Genomic DNA, 19169 nt, shown 5'->3' with positions numbered 1-19169 from the left:
CCCTTACCTCACCTTCTTCACTTCTTTCTATCTCTCTTCTCCTAGAATTCTCCAGAGGTGGATGAGGAAGGCTTCATAATCCGGTCTGACGTCAATCAGAATAATATCCTTCCAGAATGTGCTGACCTGTGTGTCTGTGTGGGATTGCTCAAGGGCAACATGGTGTGTGTGCGCCTGGGTATTTTTGATTTGTTACACAAGTTCTTTTCTACATGCAAGTACTGCGAGTGTTGGTTTCTCAACATGTATGCGGCCATCATCCTGTCTGGACAAGCTTATGATTATGTGAATATGTGTGTTTCTTAGTATGTGTGTGTGTGTGTGTGAGGATTTGTATTACTAGCCTCATTTAAGTCAGACAAGCCATCTCAGAAATTTGTCCACAAATTATCGGGTTAAGTGTGCATGTAAAGAAGGCCTGGTATCAAGCATCCTGGAAGGTTCAGCTAGGTAATTTTGCTGGTTAGGGTCTTGTATATTTTAGAGAAGTTTAACATCTGTGAACAAGCAGTTCTATGTGGCTGTAATATATGTGAACAAGCAGTAAGACTTCTGTGTCAGGCAGGACATGCTGATGTTGAGAGCAATTGAACAAGAAATTGTAAGAGAATTGGCCAGTGATATATGTTAACCAGCAATGACCTTGATAAAAAACTTTTGTGGAAGTTTGCTTTGCAAAGATAGTAGTTTAAAGTATGTGTATAAACTTGATGCAATTTGAAATAAGGGCAATACTATTCTTTTGAACTGATAAGGAAGTAGGAAGCCCAGTTACCATAGTTCACATTACAGCTACTTATTGTAATTTCCAAATGGCAATGAAACAGCAGGGAATTAGTGTAGAGCCCATAGTGTAGAGAGTTACCTTTGTGCCACATTTGAAAGTAACGGAAATTCAGCATTGATTTTTTGCTGAGTGGAATTTTGAACTGTATTTTTTCTTTTCCCTATCTTTAGCCTTGTCTCAATTGTATGCTTGTCACTTTTCCACTAGCACCAGGAAGCATTAGGAACCAGAATGACACTGATGTCCTGGTTCCATGTGTTTTTTATTACTGTCAATGGTAATTGCACACTGATTACATCAAACTGAAGTGGCCTCATTTTGGTTTCTTTCTGATATTGTCAATATGGACTAAAGTGCTGCACTACTAATAGTTCCAACAACTTTTTTATACTCTTGGTTAAGTATTTGTTTTGGCCATGTTTTAAGCTGTGCAGTTCACCAATTAGTGACTGTAATGTCACTGCAGCTTAAGATGATGTCACATTATGCAATTTCTGGGCATTGGGTATGTCAGACTTGCTGACTAAAGTTGCTGATTTTATCACTGGACCATGCCAATTTATATGACTGAAAATCACTGGGCATATCACATTTAGCAGTCATATGCCAACCTTCCAGCACAGTTGAATTTGCCTGCTTTTGTGACAACCAATAACATGCCACCTGACAGAATCAATGCTCAATGAAAGGTTGACAGGCATAAAGAGTTCATCTGCAGTCTCTACTTTTTTCCATTTTGTCATGTTACAAACAACACAGAAGATCAGGCAGATCTCTTCTCTTCTGTTTATGAGGTTTCTTTTTCCATGTTGGAGCGTTCTATGCTTTGTATTCATGGATGAACATTAGCTGTCATGTTCGCATGTCCTGCCCCTACACCTAAAGACAAAATCTTGCCTGTTTTGGTGGATGCAAGTCACAGACTAGTTTGACTGAGGCGCTGGACATGTCATATTTCGTGATTGGCTTCCTAGAGGTGTGCAGCCGACTGCCTCCAATAAACTCTTATTATGTAAATAAAGACTACAGCTAATAATCCCCGGAAAAGTGGCGGAATCTGTTATGGCCTCTGTTAAGGCACTCTTAGGGTTGAATGGGCTCTGCCAATATAGGAGGACCCATTGTGCTGACAAGTTTCACTGTTGGTTCCAGGATTTTTTGGTTTCTGATTCCATCTGGTTTCCAGTTGCTAGAGGAAAAGCAACCTTAGTAATGTGAGTACATAACAACTACAACATTTATTTCTACAGCATATTGTCATGCAAAGATTGTTGCTGAAAGTCACTTAAACACTGTAAAAGAACAACTATTCAGTAAAAATGAAAAAAATCATGTCATAATCTGAATGATGACTTTAATTTTTTTCTGACTGTTTCTGAGTCTTTAAAATTTTTCAAACACCGTTTCTGTGGTTTTGAAAACCAATTAATCCATTTTTTTTTTTTTTGCACTTTATTGTTCAAATGTTCAAATCAACATTCACCAGTGGCACCATATTGTTTTCTTTTTGGTGACGTCATTTCAGTTAATGGTTGCTGTGCCATTACCAGGGCAGATGAGAAGGAATATGTATTGTCATCAAAGCAACTGTGTAAAGGTTACTGTCGTACATTTCATGATCATCTGAGATTTTAGATTCTTCCAAAGAGGGAAAAAAAAACCCTTTTGCGGCCTTTCTTATTATAATTATTTTTTTCTGTTCCTTCACTTTATTCAACATCTGTTCAGTTTGGCTGTCTTCATGGCTTTCTTTATATTTTTTAAGACTTTATAGTTGTGACCTTTGGTTTGTTATTTTAACATCATGACTTTTTCCAGTTCCCTTTCGATATAAAGCTGCTGCTACATAGTACAGTCAGTACACCTAACAGACGCGAAGGTAATTTGAAATTATATTCTAACTTAAATAAAGCAGTTTTGATTCTTTTATAGTTAGAATGGGAAAATCAATGTGACAAAATATGCTATGGCCAGATGGCCAAGGAAGTGAGGAAAACAAAAATTCTAACCACCGTAAATACTGGAGAAGATAAAAATAAAAATAGAATTGTCTATGAAGTCGCTGTAATTGAAAGACTCTATTTGACCACTAATGCTCACAGGCCTAGTTTCTTTGAAACGAAAAGATTACTGACATTTTGTACAGTTTTCAGGATCTCCACCTCCATTCCTGTAATGGTTAATTGTGCGCACCATCAAGCCAGGTTATCACTGGTTCATCCAGGCATATGTAAATGGGTGCATCCCACTGATTGCTTTAGATGGTTTACTTAAGAATTTCTGAGGCATCTACAGTATGTGTGAAAGTGGTTACTAAATAGTTATGTCTGTCTGCTGTGTAGCTCTTTCAAAAACGTTTAGCATACATTTACATTTTGGATATTGTCCTTTACTACAATGAACATGAGAAAGAGACCAACTTCTACTCCAGTGACTCGGACTTTGATGATGATGAACCAAAGAAGATTCGCATACAGATCCGTCCAGTTGCCAGCAGAAGTGGACAGGACTCAGCAGCCACAGAACAGGAACTAAAGGCCACTGTTGGGGCACTGACGCTTCCTCCAAACCGAGGGGTAGGTGATTCTGTTCTGCATGGTAAGAAAGAGCCTGATTTTTCCAGTATCTTGCCTATCTATTCATCTATGTGGGTCTGTCATATAGCACTTGAAGCATTCTTACCTGTCTTTGGAAACGTGACTGGGAAAGAGACCCCTGAGAGGAAACCAATTTAAACATTTTTTTTTTCAACGGATTTGTGTGGCAGTCTTTAATTGGCAAGCATTCCTAGGGAATTGTGTGAAGTTTCACATTAGTCAGTTGGATAGACAGGCCTTCCCAATGGATTATATAAGATGTAAAATTAACCTGGGAGTTCATTAAAGGAAAACCTTCCAGGCAAATAACAGAAGGGATTCAGGGAGTTGTAGCCTCAGTTGGGGTGTCTTATGTAGAATAATATTCCTAGGGAATTGTGGGAGGTGTGGCAAGGGAGATTTTAAGGCACAGTCTTCTCTAGGGATTATGGGGACTGCAGCTCTAATTACAGAGTGACCTCTCTGAACAGGTCACATTACTACAGTACTGCTGTAGTGCCCAATCTTTTGCCTCCTTGTTCAGAAGAAGGGTTTCCATCTTTTGAAGTCACAAAAAAGTACCAGATTGCAAGGTACTTAAACACACTTAAAAATATGAGAGATCTTGTTAGGAATGTTATTGGAAATGCTTGTGATCTGAGTGAAATGTCTCTCCTGGTCTTATGCTTCAAGATCAATCTGATATGGCAATGTTTCAGCATTTTTTCCACTGAAAAGGGATGTGTGTTCTTTTTGTGCCTCAAAGGAAATTTCATTGCAAATAAGTTAAGCCTCTGTATGTGCCAACATTCCTTCATTCAAGCAAAGATTTGGAAAAATAGTATTTTAGACACCTCCAGCAGATTAAAATAAAACAATAAATGAAAGAACAGGCAAAAATTGTAGCCTACAAAACAGGCAACGTTCTGAATGGCAGAAGAAACAGATGGAAAATAACTGACCAAATCCAAAACTAGAAACAAAGTAAAAACAACAAGTGTCCTAACAGTAAATTATTCTGCAGAGAACATTTTAGCTTTCACTTCTCTAAGAAACTATACAAAATTATGGTATGGTATCTGAGCTAGCGCATCATCATCATATTAGTGGTGGTGTGTAATGACATAGTGGATTACATGACCCCCATGTCAAGTGACTAACAATTGGGCAAAGTTCCATAAGCAAAACTGCTCTGCCAGAATAACGATAAAATTATAAACAGCCACAAAATCAAGTGTAAATTGTACAAAACTAACATAAAACTGCTTACCAGGATACCAGTCCTCAGAGCCATTACAAAGGGAAGGTGTTTAGGAGAGCGTTTACTCCTGGATAATATGCAATTTCAAATGACTTTTAAACTTTTAAAGAACTGCACACCAAAAAGAATCACACAAAATGATCCACTCATTTTCAAATTACTCATCGCTACCAGGTTGATAGAGACAATCTAACCTAGTCTTGGTCATGTCTTACTTTTGTCTTATTTTTAATTTTCAGGTCTCCATCAAGCGGCAGCTGTCAAGTAAGTAGAGAAAACCTAAAATAAAGAGCCATCAAGAAGGAAGCCATAAAAAACGGACTCTAATATATTAATCTTTTCAGGAACCTCTGGTTCTATGATGGGTAACCGATCCAGAGAAGAAGGAGAAAATGCACAACAAGGTGGTAAGGAAAACATTGCACGTCTTCCAGTATTTAGTGTTATGAATGATGGTGGGACTTCATATTGGGCAACTTGATTGGCAAATGAGGGAAATTTAAAAGGGAGTCATAACAGCAGTACAGGCAGTTGTAAACTTACGACCTATGCGTCTTATGACCATTCACCTTACAACTAGTACTGTATCTTATGGGCAAATTAATTTTCACCATGCCAGCTCTGTATGCCATGACTCATTCAACTCGATCTCAGTTTTATTACCTGCAGCAGTTTCTGCTACGTTCAGTTACATTTGTCTTACAATTACAGGAAAAAAGGCAATTGATCCTGACACAAAAATGAAGGTGATCAAGGAGTAAGAGGGAAGAAAGAAAGCAAATGTGATCATATGTAACCTTAAGTTATCCCACAGTAACTGATGTTGACTGCACGTTGACAGCATGTGCTGTACTGCTGCACTTTGGCTTTGAATCTCGTTAACCTCCGAAGCTTCTGCGTTGTGAATCACAATGTGTCACTTCGTGCGAACCGTCATGAAGGGGTAATGAACTCACACAGAACTCCTTTATCTGTTAATGTTTATTATTAACAGGCTGAAGTGTTAAAACAGAAAATATATGGGTGTTCAAACTCTGCCGGTAACATTCCTCCTCCACAAGGAACACTGAGAGGCTCACCCCGATTACTTAACCTAACAGAGACAAAGAATGGATTTGTGAAACTATTAAAGGTTCAGCACCTATTCTAGCCCCAATATACACAGAAAAATATAGAAAATCTACAAAATGCGCTAAGTATTATGATAAAAATGATATAAAACAAACAATATGACTTAAGGGACTTCCTATACAGTGCTATGTATATGGTCAAGTTTGAATACATATACCAGTCCGTCTTATGCCCAGATCTACTTACGACCAGTTCGTCAGAACTGAATGTGGTCACAAGTCGGTGACTATCTGTATACATACAGCAGAGACTCTTTCTCTTTTCTAAACCATTATGTACATATGCATTGATGCCACCCCATTTTCAGCTGATTAGTGATATAAATAAATGTTCTCCCTGAATCTTCATACACACCTAGTGTTTAATGCAGCAATGACTGTTCCTCTCTCTGTATTGTTCTCCCTCTCTCTTGCAGTCTCTTCGTCTCTTTATTTTAACAGATTTTTTATTTTGTGGCCTGATGACTGTTTCGGGTGGGTCTACCCACCTCTTGGCTGCTCACAGCCATGCATCTGTCTATCAAGGTTAGACAAGAGGTTCCATGTTGGAGGAAATCTGGTTAATCTTTCCTCTCCTACCATTTCTCTTTTTTGTTATCCTCATTAGAGAGATGTCAAGTTTCAAAATAATATATAGCTTTATGAATCATGGGGTGACTTATAAAACAATCTGTTAATCTGTGGCTGAATTCTACCATAAATGTTGCTGATGCAGCTTTTTATGGGCCTTGGTGGAGTCTTTGAACCACTTGCTTTGACCACCCTATGTTATTTGGCCTTGACTTGTTGGAAGAAGCAAAAGCCATGTATACCAATTCAGTAGTCTCTCTATGGTAATTGTTTTTGCAGGAATATGACTTCAGTGATTTTTGCATTGGCGAGAATGTTCAAATTGGCGTGATAAATCATTCTCTTTATTATTGTTTATTTATTTATATATTTTTTTTTACTGATTTACTGTTATTTACTATTACGTTTACAAGTGAAACGGTAGCACAGTGGTCTGCACTGCTGCCTCACAGTATCTGAGTCTGTGTTTATGAGAAGTTTAATTGTTCTCCCCGTGTATGGTGGAGTTTTTCTCGGAATATACAAATTTTTCCACCATGCCCCCAAAAATGTGTAGGATTAGTTGCATTGACAATTCCAATTTGGTTCCATATTGGTTTGTGTGTGAGTGGATTCTGCAGTGTACTGACACCCTGTACAAGGCTGTTTCCTGCCTTGAACCCAGTTCTATCAAGATAGGCCCCAGCACAATGCGACTCTGAATTGGATTGAATGAGTTGGAGTATGTGTTATTTTATGTTATGTTATGTTATGTTATGTTATGTTATGTTATGTTATGTTATGTTATTGTTGTTTTCCCTCACCCAGATTCTGAACATGACTGGCTCCAGCGGTCCACATCCAGTCCAGAAGGAAACAGGTCAGTTGAGCACTTGAGTTTACTAAACTTTTGATGTTATTTGGATCATAAACCTATAAGATGTAGATAAAAAAGATGGTTGTTACCAAAGAGAATTGCTGTTGAGCTGACTAAATCCATCATGGAAAATAGCAAATGTAAGGAAAAGGAAATCAGCAAAAAGTCAAGAAAAGTGGGAGAGAGTAAGGTGGAGACTAGGAAATATAGCAACATGCATATCAGAGGTGGGTGAACAATTGAGAAATGGACAGAAAGAATGTGGAAAAGAGAAGGAAAAGAAAAGCAGAAAAAAAGATGAGATTGCCCCAGTTTCACCATGAAGTTGACAGGGCAACAAAAAACTTAACATAGATTTATCCCAGAGATGGGGACTTGGGAACTTGGTTTTTACATTGTTGCCACCAATGAAAAGTTTAATTATTCCTTTCTATCTACACAGACTAATTTCTGACAAACCTCCTCCAGATCCCCTGTTTGGACCTCCACTGGATTCTGCTTTTAAACCCAGCAGCCTGGGAGGTAATAATCACCTTATGTCACCCACTGCTCAATTCAATCAGCATATTACATTTTAGCCTTGCATATGTAGCACCTTGAAATTCTATAATTTTTGATTTTCTATTCTTTTCTACAGGCTCCATGCCACCTACTTCATCCTCTAATTCTTCATCCCCTGAAAATGTTGAGGACTCTGGCCTGGACTCCCCTTCCCATCAGCCACTTGGTCCTTCCCCAGAGCCTAGTCCCTGGGCTGCCTGGCCTCCAACGAGTTCCAGGCAGAGTAAAGGTTTCTCCGTCTCTACTGATCCTTTCCTAGTGGCTTTCAGTGAGCCCTCCTCCTCATCATCACCTGCTTTGTCAGAGGATGCCAACAGAGCATGGTGCCCCTCTAGCCAGAGTCCCCGAGGACCCAGTGACAACTCTTCCTCTTCTCTTGCCACCTTCAGCCGCCCCTCATCTTCTGAATCTGAAGTACCACCTTGGCCTGGCCAACCCAGAGGATCCCGGACTCCTGATTCCACTGACTCTTTTCTGGCAGTGTTCTCCAAAGAACGGGCAAGCTCAGAACCTTTAAACCCAGCGCCAGCACATCGTAAAGGTCCCACCCACAGTTCAGCTGGTGCATCTCCTGTGTCACACTTAGATCCCTTCTCCATGTCCTTCAGCTGTTTAGCTGATGGCAAGATGGCCATGCCTCCCCCAACAAGCTCAGGGATAGAGCAATGTGGGCCCTCATCTAAGACAGTATCTCCTGAAGACCCATTTGCCATCACGATGGTTGGCAGTCCTACCCATCAGTCATCAGTCACAAACCCCAAACAGAATGTTTCCAAAAGGCTATCCACTCCAGGGACCAGGCCTGGTAAGAAAGAGCTAGTAAGATGGAACTCGCTCCACAACCCCTTCCTGGATGCCACGGGGGCCTGGGAGACAGGTCGTCAGCAGGAGACCCCCTTGAATGAGCTAGACTCAGGACGGAAGCATCAGTCCTCAGAAAGACTTGATAGTTCACAACTGTGGGAAACAAGGAGACCCTGTCCTTCAGAGAGTTATGGTACTGAAAAGAAGCCAGATTCTTCACAAGGATGGAGCTCAGAAAAGAAACCATTACCTTCAGATAGGCCAGAGCCTTCAGGAGGGTCAGGGAAAGAGAAGAATCTGCACACTATTCATAGACTGGAAGCTTTAGACAGACGCAGCTCAGAAAAGAAGTCAAATGCTTTTGACAGGCGAGCGTCCTTAGGGGAGTGGGGTATGGAGATGAAGCTACAATCTTTTGATAGGCCAGACACATTCGAAGAATGGGGTGCAGAGAAGAAGCCGCAGCCTTCAGAGAAACCAGAAACAATGAGTGGATGGGACACAGTTAAGAACTCAAAGTCATCTGATAGGCTGGATAAGTCAGGGAGCTCGGGTACAGACAAGAAGTCACAGCCTTGTGAAAGGGTAGAGTCTTCGGGCGGGTGGAGAATAGAGAAGAAGGCACCATTATCTGACCACTTGGATTCTTCAGAGTTGTGGGGCTCGGAAAAGAAACCATCAACCTCTTATAGGCTGGAGGCCTCTGTGGGTGGCCCACAGAGAAGAAGCCACAACCCAGCGATAGGGCTCAGTCATCTGTACTATGGGGTAGTGCAGAGAAGAAGAAGCAGTGTTCGGAGTGGCTGGATTCAACAGGGAAGCTTGGGGCAGATAAGAAGCTCCAGCCTCCTGACAGTCTAGAGTTAACAGGTGGGCTAAGAACAGAGAAAAGGCAACTGACATCTGATAGGGTAGAATCTTCAGGGGGATGGGGCAAAGAGAAGAAATCTCCCTTCTCTGATAGGCTGGAGTTGTCAAGTGGTGTGGGAACAGAGAAAAAGCAGCAGCCATCAGATAGGCTGGAGTCATCTAGGGAATGGGGCACAGAAAACAAACTGCTATCCTCTGATAAGCTAGAGTCATCTGGAAGAAGAGAGAAGGAGAGAAGGCAGAGGTCCTCTGACAGGCTTAATTCTTCTGGAGGTGGGGAGATGGACAGGAGGCAACGATCCTCGGATAGATGCAGCACTTCAAGAAGCTGGGAAATAGAAAGGAGGCAACGGTCTTCTGACCGGCTTGGTGCTTCAGGTGACTTGGAACCTAGCATGAGGCCAAGGTCCTCTGAGAGGCTTCCTGCTTCAGGAGGCCGGGATAATGAAAGGCAGCAGCAGTCTTCTGAAAGGAGAAACACAGCAGGGAGTGGTGAGACAGATAGGCGTCCTCGAGGCACAGACAGACGTGCCACTTCAGAGAGAAAGCCACGGTCTTCCGATCGACTTAGCAGTTTGGGCAGCTGGAAGATCGAACGGAAACAGCAAGGTCCTGAAAAACATGTTCCCCACTTGGGCCGTGAGATTGAGACAAAGCTGCAGGACTCTGAGGTGCAGGATCACTCTGGGTCCTCTGAAGTGGACAGAAAGCCAAGGTCCTCTGAGGGGCAGGACCCCCCAGGCAGCTGTGAAATGGATAGGATGGTGCGGTCTTCTGAGGGCATATGCGGAAGCCAGCTGCAGAACTCCACATCTTCGGGGTCTTCAAGTCGAGATGGGGAGGCAGGTGGCAGGAAGGTGACCTCCCAGCCCATTCAACCGGCAGGTATGTGCCATAGTTATGAGTGGACATAACCTATTGGTAGTTTTTCCTTGCAGCCACCAAAATAATATTCTCTAAGCCCATTTAATCTAGTTTAGGATTTTGAGAGGCTGTAGTTTGTTTTGCCTGCAATGAGTGTCAGGAGGGAAACAGCTTTTGAGAATGCACCAGTCCATCACTGGGTACACTTGCGCACAGATCCATACACACACGTACACACATAAAGACAATTTGGAGTTGCCAATTCAAATAGCATACATGTTTATAAGGATGTGTAAAGGAAATGGTAAGAAATACTCGTGCAGAAAAAACCTGCATTGGTTTCAAATCCAGGACACTGGATCTGTTAGCAGTAGCAGTGCTAACACTTCACCACTGCTCCATTCTCCACTTGAAAACTTTGACAAAATTTTGCTATTGATCACTGCTCACCCAGTACCCCCAGAAGGGACTAGCTAATAAGCTGGGCTTAAGGCCAAAAATTCCAGGCCCAGTGCCCGCTGCTGGCTCACTGTGTGCCCCTGGAGCAAGTAATTCAACTTGCAAGCAGTCCAATTGTAGGAAACAGCATCTCTTATGCTGAAATAACATGTAATGGCTTTATATATGTTATATAGTGATTTAAAGGCCTTGGTGTTAAGACTCGTTTTTCTTATACACAGCTTGATTGATATGCTATCCTCTGTCTCTGTTTTCTAGCCGAATGATTAGAGGTTAACCATTTATATGAACCCTAAAATATGATATAATCAAGGAGATTTTGGGGCAGAGTGTAGGGGTTGTGTTATCACTGTTGTTTTGCATATTGGGGAAGAAGCTTGATATGACGCTTGTCCTCTTTTCCCTATTTTAGGATCACCTCACTCCAATAAAGGAGATGGTGTAGATGCTGGTGTAACCCCTCCACCTCGACCCTCAAGATCCAGGAGAAGCAGAGGAGGGAAGCTCAGTGGCTGTGAGCGGGTAAGATCTCTGTAGGATAGCCCAATTACACAAACCCAAACCCAGAAATCCTCCTTGGCAAGAAACTGTAGTTCAGACTTCTGTGTCATAGTTGAAAGAGATGCTGCTCTTGCCATAATATTATGTCTTTATTCAGCTCTACTAAGAGGATACTGACCTTTTTTCACCCTTTTCTTAGTCTAGGTCGTTGTGCTCGTCTCCTCTCCTGGGGCCTAGCTCCCCTTTAACAACCTCCGTCTCCTCATCCAGCTCCTGTGACTGGGCAGTCATCACCTCAAACCAACAACCTGGAAGCCCATCAACAGGTAGTGCTGCTCCTCCACCTTCTGATTTGTGCCCTCCTGTTTTGTTACTTGAACCTATATCTCTTTATGCGACTTTTCTAGAGATTTTCTGCTATAGTCTTCATTTACGTAACCTTAGCAAGTCGGAAGGCAGTTGATGGCATGTTCCTGTGAAATCAGTCACTTAACATGACATACCCAGTGACTCACTCCAACAGACCTATAGAGCTCCACACCATTAGGGGCCAATCAAACTGCAAACATCCAATGATGTTTAGCAGCCTTTACAGATGTTATACACACAGTTATTTGTGCCCTTTCCAACACGCCCATTTCCATGAGTACCTTACCTTCCATTCTCCTAAAATTTACTTGCGCTTTGGTTAAGGTTAATATTGTCGGAGGGTTATCTTATTCATGAGTAATGACAACTACTGAGTAGGCATGTGATTTGGCAGGAATGTCATGAAGTAGGCTGTCTCTCGGGGACTAACACTATGATAGTGTTTCTGGTTACAACCACACTCTTCTCAGAGCTTCCATTGTGTAAACCATATGACATTACCATGCAATAAATGAGCTGTTTGGCTGAGCTCCAGGGTTCTGCAGCTAGACTTTTCCCAGTACATAAAAGATAGCTGCTTAGTTTGAAATGCATTCAAATTTTCTGGCTAAATAAAGGAATTGACTGTGTAAAAGTCACACTTTGGCATGTAAAAGAATTTTGATTTCAACTTTCCTTTTGTTGACAGTTTATTGGCTATATTGAATTTTGATCTGAAGTGAATCTGTCCTGACTAGGTCTAACATCCCCTGTGTAATGCTCCTCACATCTCTCCTGCTTGATTATTTAAGACTGCCCAGACTTTTTATGGAAATTCCTGGTCATCATGATACCTACATATTTATGACCTTCTGGTTAAATTTTGTACTTCTGTGTCTTCACCCATTTGAATGTGGTGTTGTCTGCTAAGTCTGCTGGTGTATGTCAGCTCTGTCATTCCTTCATTTCACTCTGGGCTCTCACAGCGGGTTGATATACCAAAGTATGGCCTAACAGCTCGACCTTGCATCAGGACATTTGTACAATATGGACTTGACAACATACTGTAAATAAATCAGAAAAGACAAAACAGAAGTTTTGGGGCTCCATGCCTGAGTTGAAGTAACAGAACAAAAATTAAAATCAAAGTTAAACATTATATGTGCTTCTGGAGGGAAAAGAGGTCTTTCTCTTTTGGAAGTCATGCTCCAGTTGATTGCTAGCTTCCTATATGGAGGCTATTTATATAGGAAAGGAAGCGGAAGGGGCAGAGCTGGTGATGTCTGAGCCAGAAGTGATGTTAGTAATCTTCCAGAGAGGTCTCGTCCATTCTAAAGGAATTGGAAGCTGTTTTAGTGGCAGTGTCACACCAGAAACCTTCCATTTATTTTTAGTCAATCCGACATCCATGAAACACTCCCAATACTGGTGTGCATGACAATACATAACGAGGACAGTGGAATTCATGGTCATACATTCAGTTAAACATCCTACTACATTTCACACCAACAGTATCAATACGAATAGCTCAGTATAGTATTGGGTAAAATGTATTTTTTTAGCAGTCATTCAGCAATGACATCAATATTGTTAAAGGAGGTCAATGCACTTGGTTAATAGAACTCGCTGAAATTGTCGAATTGAAAGCATCCTGACATCTTTGCTAATCCAGATCTTTTAATTTTCAAGGATCTGACTGAAATTATGTCCCAAATTCAACATGTAGGGAAAAGTGACTGGTAGAAAGGGATACGTGCTGCAGATAGGTTGGGACAATTCCCCAGAATGGTAGTAAACATTCTGAGACATTTATGCATATCCAGTCAATCCTTCAACTCAGAGTAAGGGAGTCAGTGGCAACCATGTTATATCCAGTCAGACACTTCAATTGATTTGTTTCACATCTCTCAGAAATCTGATGGTCCTTAATCATTTCCAATCGTAGTGTCGCTCTGTCTCTCTCTCTCTCTCTATGTCCCAGTGTTCACAACAAGAATATCATTTGATGACATTCAGGTTGAGCCTGGGCAAGGAAGCATGATCCTTAGACGGTCACCCTGTTAGATCAACTCCCTGCTTTCACCATTACCTTAGAAAGGCCACTTGACTATAACCATCGCCCAGAGACTGCTGAGTTGCACTTCTATTTACTTAAAAACTAGACAAGTGTACAAAATGAAGGTGTGAGGTATATGTCACTGTCTTTAACCAATGCCACCTCGCATTAGGTTATTAGTTGTACTTTGGTGAAGAATTCTTGTGAGTCTGACAACAGTTTTTTTTTTTCTTGGTCTTTCAGTTTCTCTCAAGTGCTTAGAAGTTTGTTTCTCCCTCATCCATTTAATTGGAGTTTTTATTTTCCACTCCTTCATTGTCATCTGATCATAGCATTTGTTTATTAGGCTGTTTATCATTTCTATTGTTGTAAAGTTCCTCTTATAAATGTTCTTTGATTTTTCTTTTTCAAACTTTTTGGCTATTATTATTGTGAAGCACTCTGAGCTACTTTCATGCATGAAACTGGATTGCATAAATAAATGGTTCCATATGCATAAATAAATGTTGTTGTTGTAAGGGTTTGTTGAGCGAGATAGGTAATTATAATCTTTAGGATATTTAGCTCTATCGTGTGAGTCTTCAGTGACGTTGTTGTAACTTGTCGATAGCCTATTAGGCATCATTAACATAAATATTGTTTACAGACCAGAGCAGGTGAAGTTTGAAATACAAAACAAGAAATTAATTTAACATAAGGCTACCTGACAATGGGGAGGCGCAGCTAACAGTCGTTCTGCTTCTGCAGGAGTGTCCCGAGGACCAAGTCCTGTCACCTTTGGAAATCAGGAAGCTTGGCCTGTAGCAGCTGCCATCACTGAATATATCAATGCCTACTTTAAAGGAGGAGAGCATAACTGGTAAGCGTCCCTTATCTTTCTCAAGCTATCTGATGAGTACTTCACCACTGTGTTGGCACACATTGTGTAACTTACTAGCCACAAGTGCTTCTGCTAAATTACAGCTTTGTAGATTTGATTGCACTTATTATCTTAGCTCAAGGATCTCTTGTTACTTGATTGTTTTCAGACAGTATTCTTTATACACAGCATTCAGCCTGAATCCACACTATATGTTTTTGTTTAAAAATGCAGACATTAGTCTTCATTTACATTTTTTGTCCACACACACTACGCCACCGTGTTAACCCCAAAAAAACATTGCAAATGCTGTCGAGAGTTGTAAACATCTGAAAATGCCAGCTCGGTGTTGCAACATGGACAGATGAAAAGGTAAACTTGTTAGGAGTCTCAATCTAAACAGACTCTGATTTGCTTGTGCTTATTACGTTCTGTTCTGATGTCCTTCTTGGCTTGTTGAGAAGAGCAAGTCCAGCAACTTGAAAGGAAGTTTCATTTTGTCTTCAAGTACTTCTTCTTTCAGAGGTTATGATAATACATAAGGATTGGATATAGGCTGGATGGGATGTTTAAAAGTCCTTAATTCTGGAGTCATTAGTGACTTTGGTTTTGAGACATCCTCCTTTTGCTCTATTTTTTTTTTTTCTCTTCTGAACAATAACTCTGTGAGTTAGTTGGGACAGAGTTTTAGAAATTGTTTTCTAATCATATTCAGACTGATAGGGGTGAATACCTTTTTTTTTCTAGAAGATGTTAACAGAACATGATGTGCCTTTAGAATCTGTACCATGAAAGCTTCACTGTGATGATGAAAGCTGAGATTTGTAAAGTTCACAGTGTCCAGTGCTGGCCCAGAAGTACATAGACTGAAGAATTCACACAGCAGGTCCTAAATAAAACTTTAAGTTTTCAGCCGTAGCCTTCATTTTTGTAATGTTACAAGAATCATTAAAACTTGTAGACGGTCACAGCACATGCAAAATACTTAAGCTTTACTTAAGATGGGCTACCATTACCTTAACAGACCCAGTCTTATGTAACTGAAGTGAATACATAAATTAATAGCAACTAAGTTGAGAGTTTTCACAAATAAACATATGAGCATTTTTACTTGTGTATCAGGGTCACAATTAAAAAAATGTCAAGGCACTGGAGTGAATGGCTCTCCAGCTTAGCTGTCCTTTTCACTACCTCTTCTATCATTGATAGCTTGGTGCACAAGTGCTTCTGCTTCTAGTGAAAAAATGTTCCTTTCACCAACAAGGAAGTTGGAGCAGTGAAACAGAATATATGTAGTGTTTGTCAGCTAGAAACTGGGCTTTGTCTGACTTATTATAAAATGTAAAATAAAATGTAAATAAAGTAATATCTATCTATCTATCTATCTATCTATCTATCTATCTATCTATCTATCTATCTACAATAACTATAAAGCATATTCACCCCACTACTTCTGTTTTTCCCCTTCTTCATTACAACACTTCTCAAGCTTTGTCAGTTTGAATGCTGATTGTGAGCGAACAGCCTGTTTGAAGTCCTGCCACATGTTCTCAGTTGGATTGAGATTTGGAGTCTTACTTGGCCAGTTTTTTAAGCCATTACTCTGTAGTGTAGTTTTGGCTTAATGCCTATGGTTGTTGTTTAGCTGGAAAATAAATCTCTTGAGGTGCAGGTTTATTGTAGACTGCATGAGGGTTTCCTCCTGGATTTCTTTGTATTTTTTGCATTAATTTTACTTTCACAAGCCTTCCAGGGCCCACTGCAGAGAAACATCTCTACAGCATGATGCTGCCATCACTTTGCATCATGGTGACATTGGATAGATAGATAGATAGATAGATAGATAGATAGATAGATAGATAGATAGATAGATAGATAGATAGATAGATAAAATTTATTGGTTCCAAAGAGGAATTTAGGTTATGACAGAAACTCAAAAAATATCATCATAAACAACAAAAACAATCCCCCTCAAACACACACAAGGAATTACAAAAAAGGAGAAATCCTGAGACTTGGCTAATTATAAGAGAGCAGTCATCGTCACAGTGATGCCTTATAAAGGAATATTGCCAAAGGTACAGAGAAGCCCCAGTAGAGTTTCCTGACACACATAATTTGTTGGCCGCTCAATGCTAGTGTGTCACAGAGATGCTGTGTAGCATTTACTTATTTAGCTGCTGCCTTTATCCAAGGTAACTTACAACGGTTGAGATTCAGTTGATTACATTTCTTTTTGTCCCTCAGGCAGGTGAAGCGAATTGCTTATAGTCACAGGCGGGATATGAACCCTCAACCTCAGGGTTTAAAATCCATGGCCTTAAACACTACACCACAGTTGCCTTACTTCTTAATTGTATCTCACTATCTTTTAAGAAGGCAAGAAACAAATAAAAACTTTTAAGTACAACTGTGTAAAAGATAAACTAGCAAGTGAACAAAATTGTGCCTAAAACCTTTTGTTGAATTAGCTGCAACAGTTTTTTTGAAAGGAATACTGCACTGGGTCCAGGTGGTCTACCATTTGAGAGCTCGTATAACAACAACAACAACATTTATTTATATAGCACATTTTCATACAAACAGTAGCTCAAAGTGCTTTACATATTAAAGAATAGAAAAATGAAAGACACAATTATAAAACAAAATAAATCAACATTAATTAACATCGAGTAAGAGTAAGGTTCAATGGCCAGGGGGGACAGAAAAAACAAAAACTCCAGACGGCTGGAGAAAAAATAAAATCTGTAGGGATTCCAGACCATGAGACCGCCCAGTCCCCTCTGGGCATTCTACCTAACATAAATGAAACAGTCCTCTTTGGATTTAGGATTCTCACGGAAGGGCTTGATGATGATGATGGTCACGTAGACTTCTTCCTTTTAATCCGTCCATCATTGTTGGAGCATCATGAAGCTTTGAGTAGGTGGAGGTGGCGCAGGCCACCACCACAAAGAAACCGGAAAAAGAAACAGAAAAGAGAGTAGGGGTCAGTACCGATTTTAGAGCCACCATGAATAGTTATTTTGAGGAAATTGAACATATAGAGTATCAGGATTAAGTTAAATTAAGATTAAAATGAAGTTATAAAAAGGCCATGTTAAAGTAATGTGTTTTCAGCAGTGTTTTAAAGTGCTCTACTGTATCAGCCTGGTGAATTCCTATTGGCAGGCTATTCCAGATTTTAGGTGCATAGCAGCAGAAAGGAATTGGGCAATATGAACGCCTTCGCCATTGCAGCCCTTCAGGACCAAAATTTAGAACGCCTCCTATATGCTGTCCTTGTTGGCTTGAATGTTTCTCTGTTTTCATTTCTTGAATATTCTTGGCCATCACATCTCTTTTCGTTAATTTTGCTAATTGACCATTTTTTCTGTCTTGTTTTATTTTGAGCTTTTTTGAATCTACGAGTCAGTGGCATTATCTATCGGTCTTGGTGATGGTCACTGCCCTCAGGTCTCATTGCACTTTGGCATTTTACCTTATGTCTTTTTTCCAATATTACGCTGCATGGAAACTTGAGCGTGATTTGTTTTGCATCTTAAACCACAGAAAGGGACTTCAAGGAATCAAGAATGTGTGGCTGGCCTTTTTTGTGACATCTTTGTGGTTTAGAAATGTATAGGTAAACTGATAAAAAGTTGACTGTGGTCACTGCAAAATTCCAAACACCTAATAACATCTGGCACCATTTAATTTTCTTTTTAAACTGTAAGTTTTGCTAAATAGATAAGAAAGAGTCGTAGAAGCCAAGCTTATTGCAAGCACTGAATACCAAAGAACTCCTCATGTTCACAGATCCTGTGCACCTATCAACAAGAGATGATCATTGTTAACGACACAAATGTCACACTTCAGCTCAGTAAGTGCAAAATATACAGATGACAATGATAAAACAGATTTAACTGGGAAACTCTAAAAGGACAAGACTGTAGCTTTACTTCATCCAATAAGCAAAGTGGAAGCTTTAGTATGTGAGAACTTGCTTGTAACCTTGACTGTTGACTATTGTCCTTAAAAAGTGTTCACCTTTTGAAAGTTTTCATTTTATACCATTTCATTGTTAAACAGCATTGAATTACAGTTGATTTAATTTGGCTTTTTTGATACTGATGAACAGAAAAAGTAAAACATATCTGCAAAGTGATCAAAGTGAATGACAAATGCAATACACAAAATAATGGATCACATAAATATTTGCCCCCTTTAATATAACACACTTGAATCATCATTGGTGTCACCAACTGGTGTAGTCGAGTTAAAGGACTGCAAGAACCAGGAATAAATTTTGGTGTGCCAACCCGGCTGTCCTGCTTTAATCCAACTTTAGAAAGTAAAAAAAAAATGCCACTAAGGGAATACAACTGTTGCACTGCTTTACAGGACAGTGGAAAAAAAAATCTCTTAAAATAACACAATAACACAGCTAGAGTTTTCCAGAAGGCACATGGGAGATACTGAAGTCAGCTGAAATAGTTGTGTCGACTGATGAGACCAAAGTAGAGCATTCTGGCAATCTAAATAAACGCTGTGACATAAGCCAAACGCTGGAATGCATGAAGCATGGTGTTGGCAGCATTGTGTCGTGGGGATTCTTCTCTGTAGCAGACCCTGTTAGGCTTGAGGGGGTAAAAGAAATGCAGCAAAATACAGAGAAATGCTGGAAA

General features: G+C 40.2%; 1 protein-coding gene across 1 annotated transcript in view; it reads left to right on the top strand.

Moving 5' to 3' along the window:
• Nucleotides 1–19169, top strand: part of LOC120537587 (F-BAR domain only protein 1-like) — a 100099-nt gene that overhangs the window by 60799 nt on the left and 20131 nt on the right. Inside the window, 11 exon segments of the mRNA XM_039766637.1 lie at nucleotides 46–103; nucleotides 3191–3363; nucleotides 4864–4888; nucleotides 4969–5031; nucleotides 7132–7183; nucleotides 7623–7702; nucleotides 7818–9403; nucleotides 9406–10300; nucleotides 11151–11260; nucleotides 11439–11565; nucleotides 14391–14502. Of these exon segments, the coding sequence (XP_039622571.1) occupies nucleotides 46–103; nucleotides 3191–3363; nucleotides 4864–4888; nucleotides 4969–5031; nucleotides 7132–7183; nucleotides 7623–7702; nucleotides 7818–9403; nucleotides 9406–10300; nucleotides 11151–11260; nucleotides 11439–11565; nucleotides 14391–14502 (3281 nt within the window).

Source organism: Polypterus senegalus, chromosome 10 (assembly GCF_016835505.1).
Source record: "Polypterus senegalus isolate Bchr_013 chromosome 10, ASM1683550v1, whole genome shotgun sequence".
Classification (NCBI taxonomy): domain Eukaryota; kingdom Metazoa; phylum Chordata; class Cladistia; order Polypteriformes; family Polypteridae; genus Polypterus; species Polypterus senegalus.
Note: the sequence above shows the minus strand (reverse complement) of the source record. Positions and strands in the feature narration are given on the sequence as shown.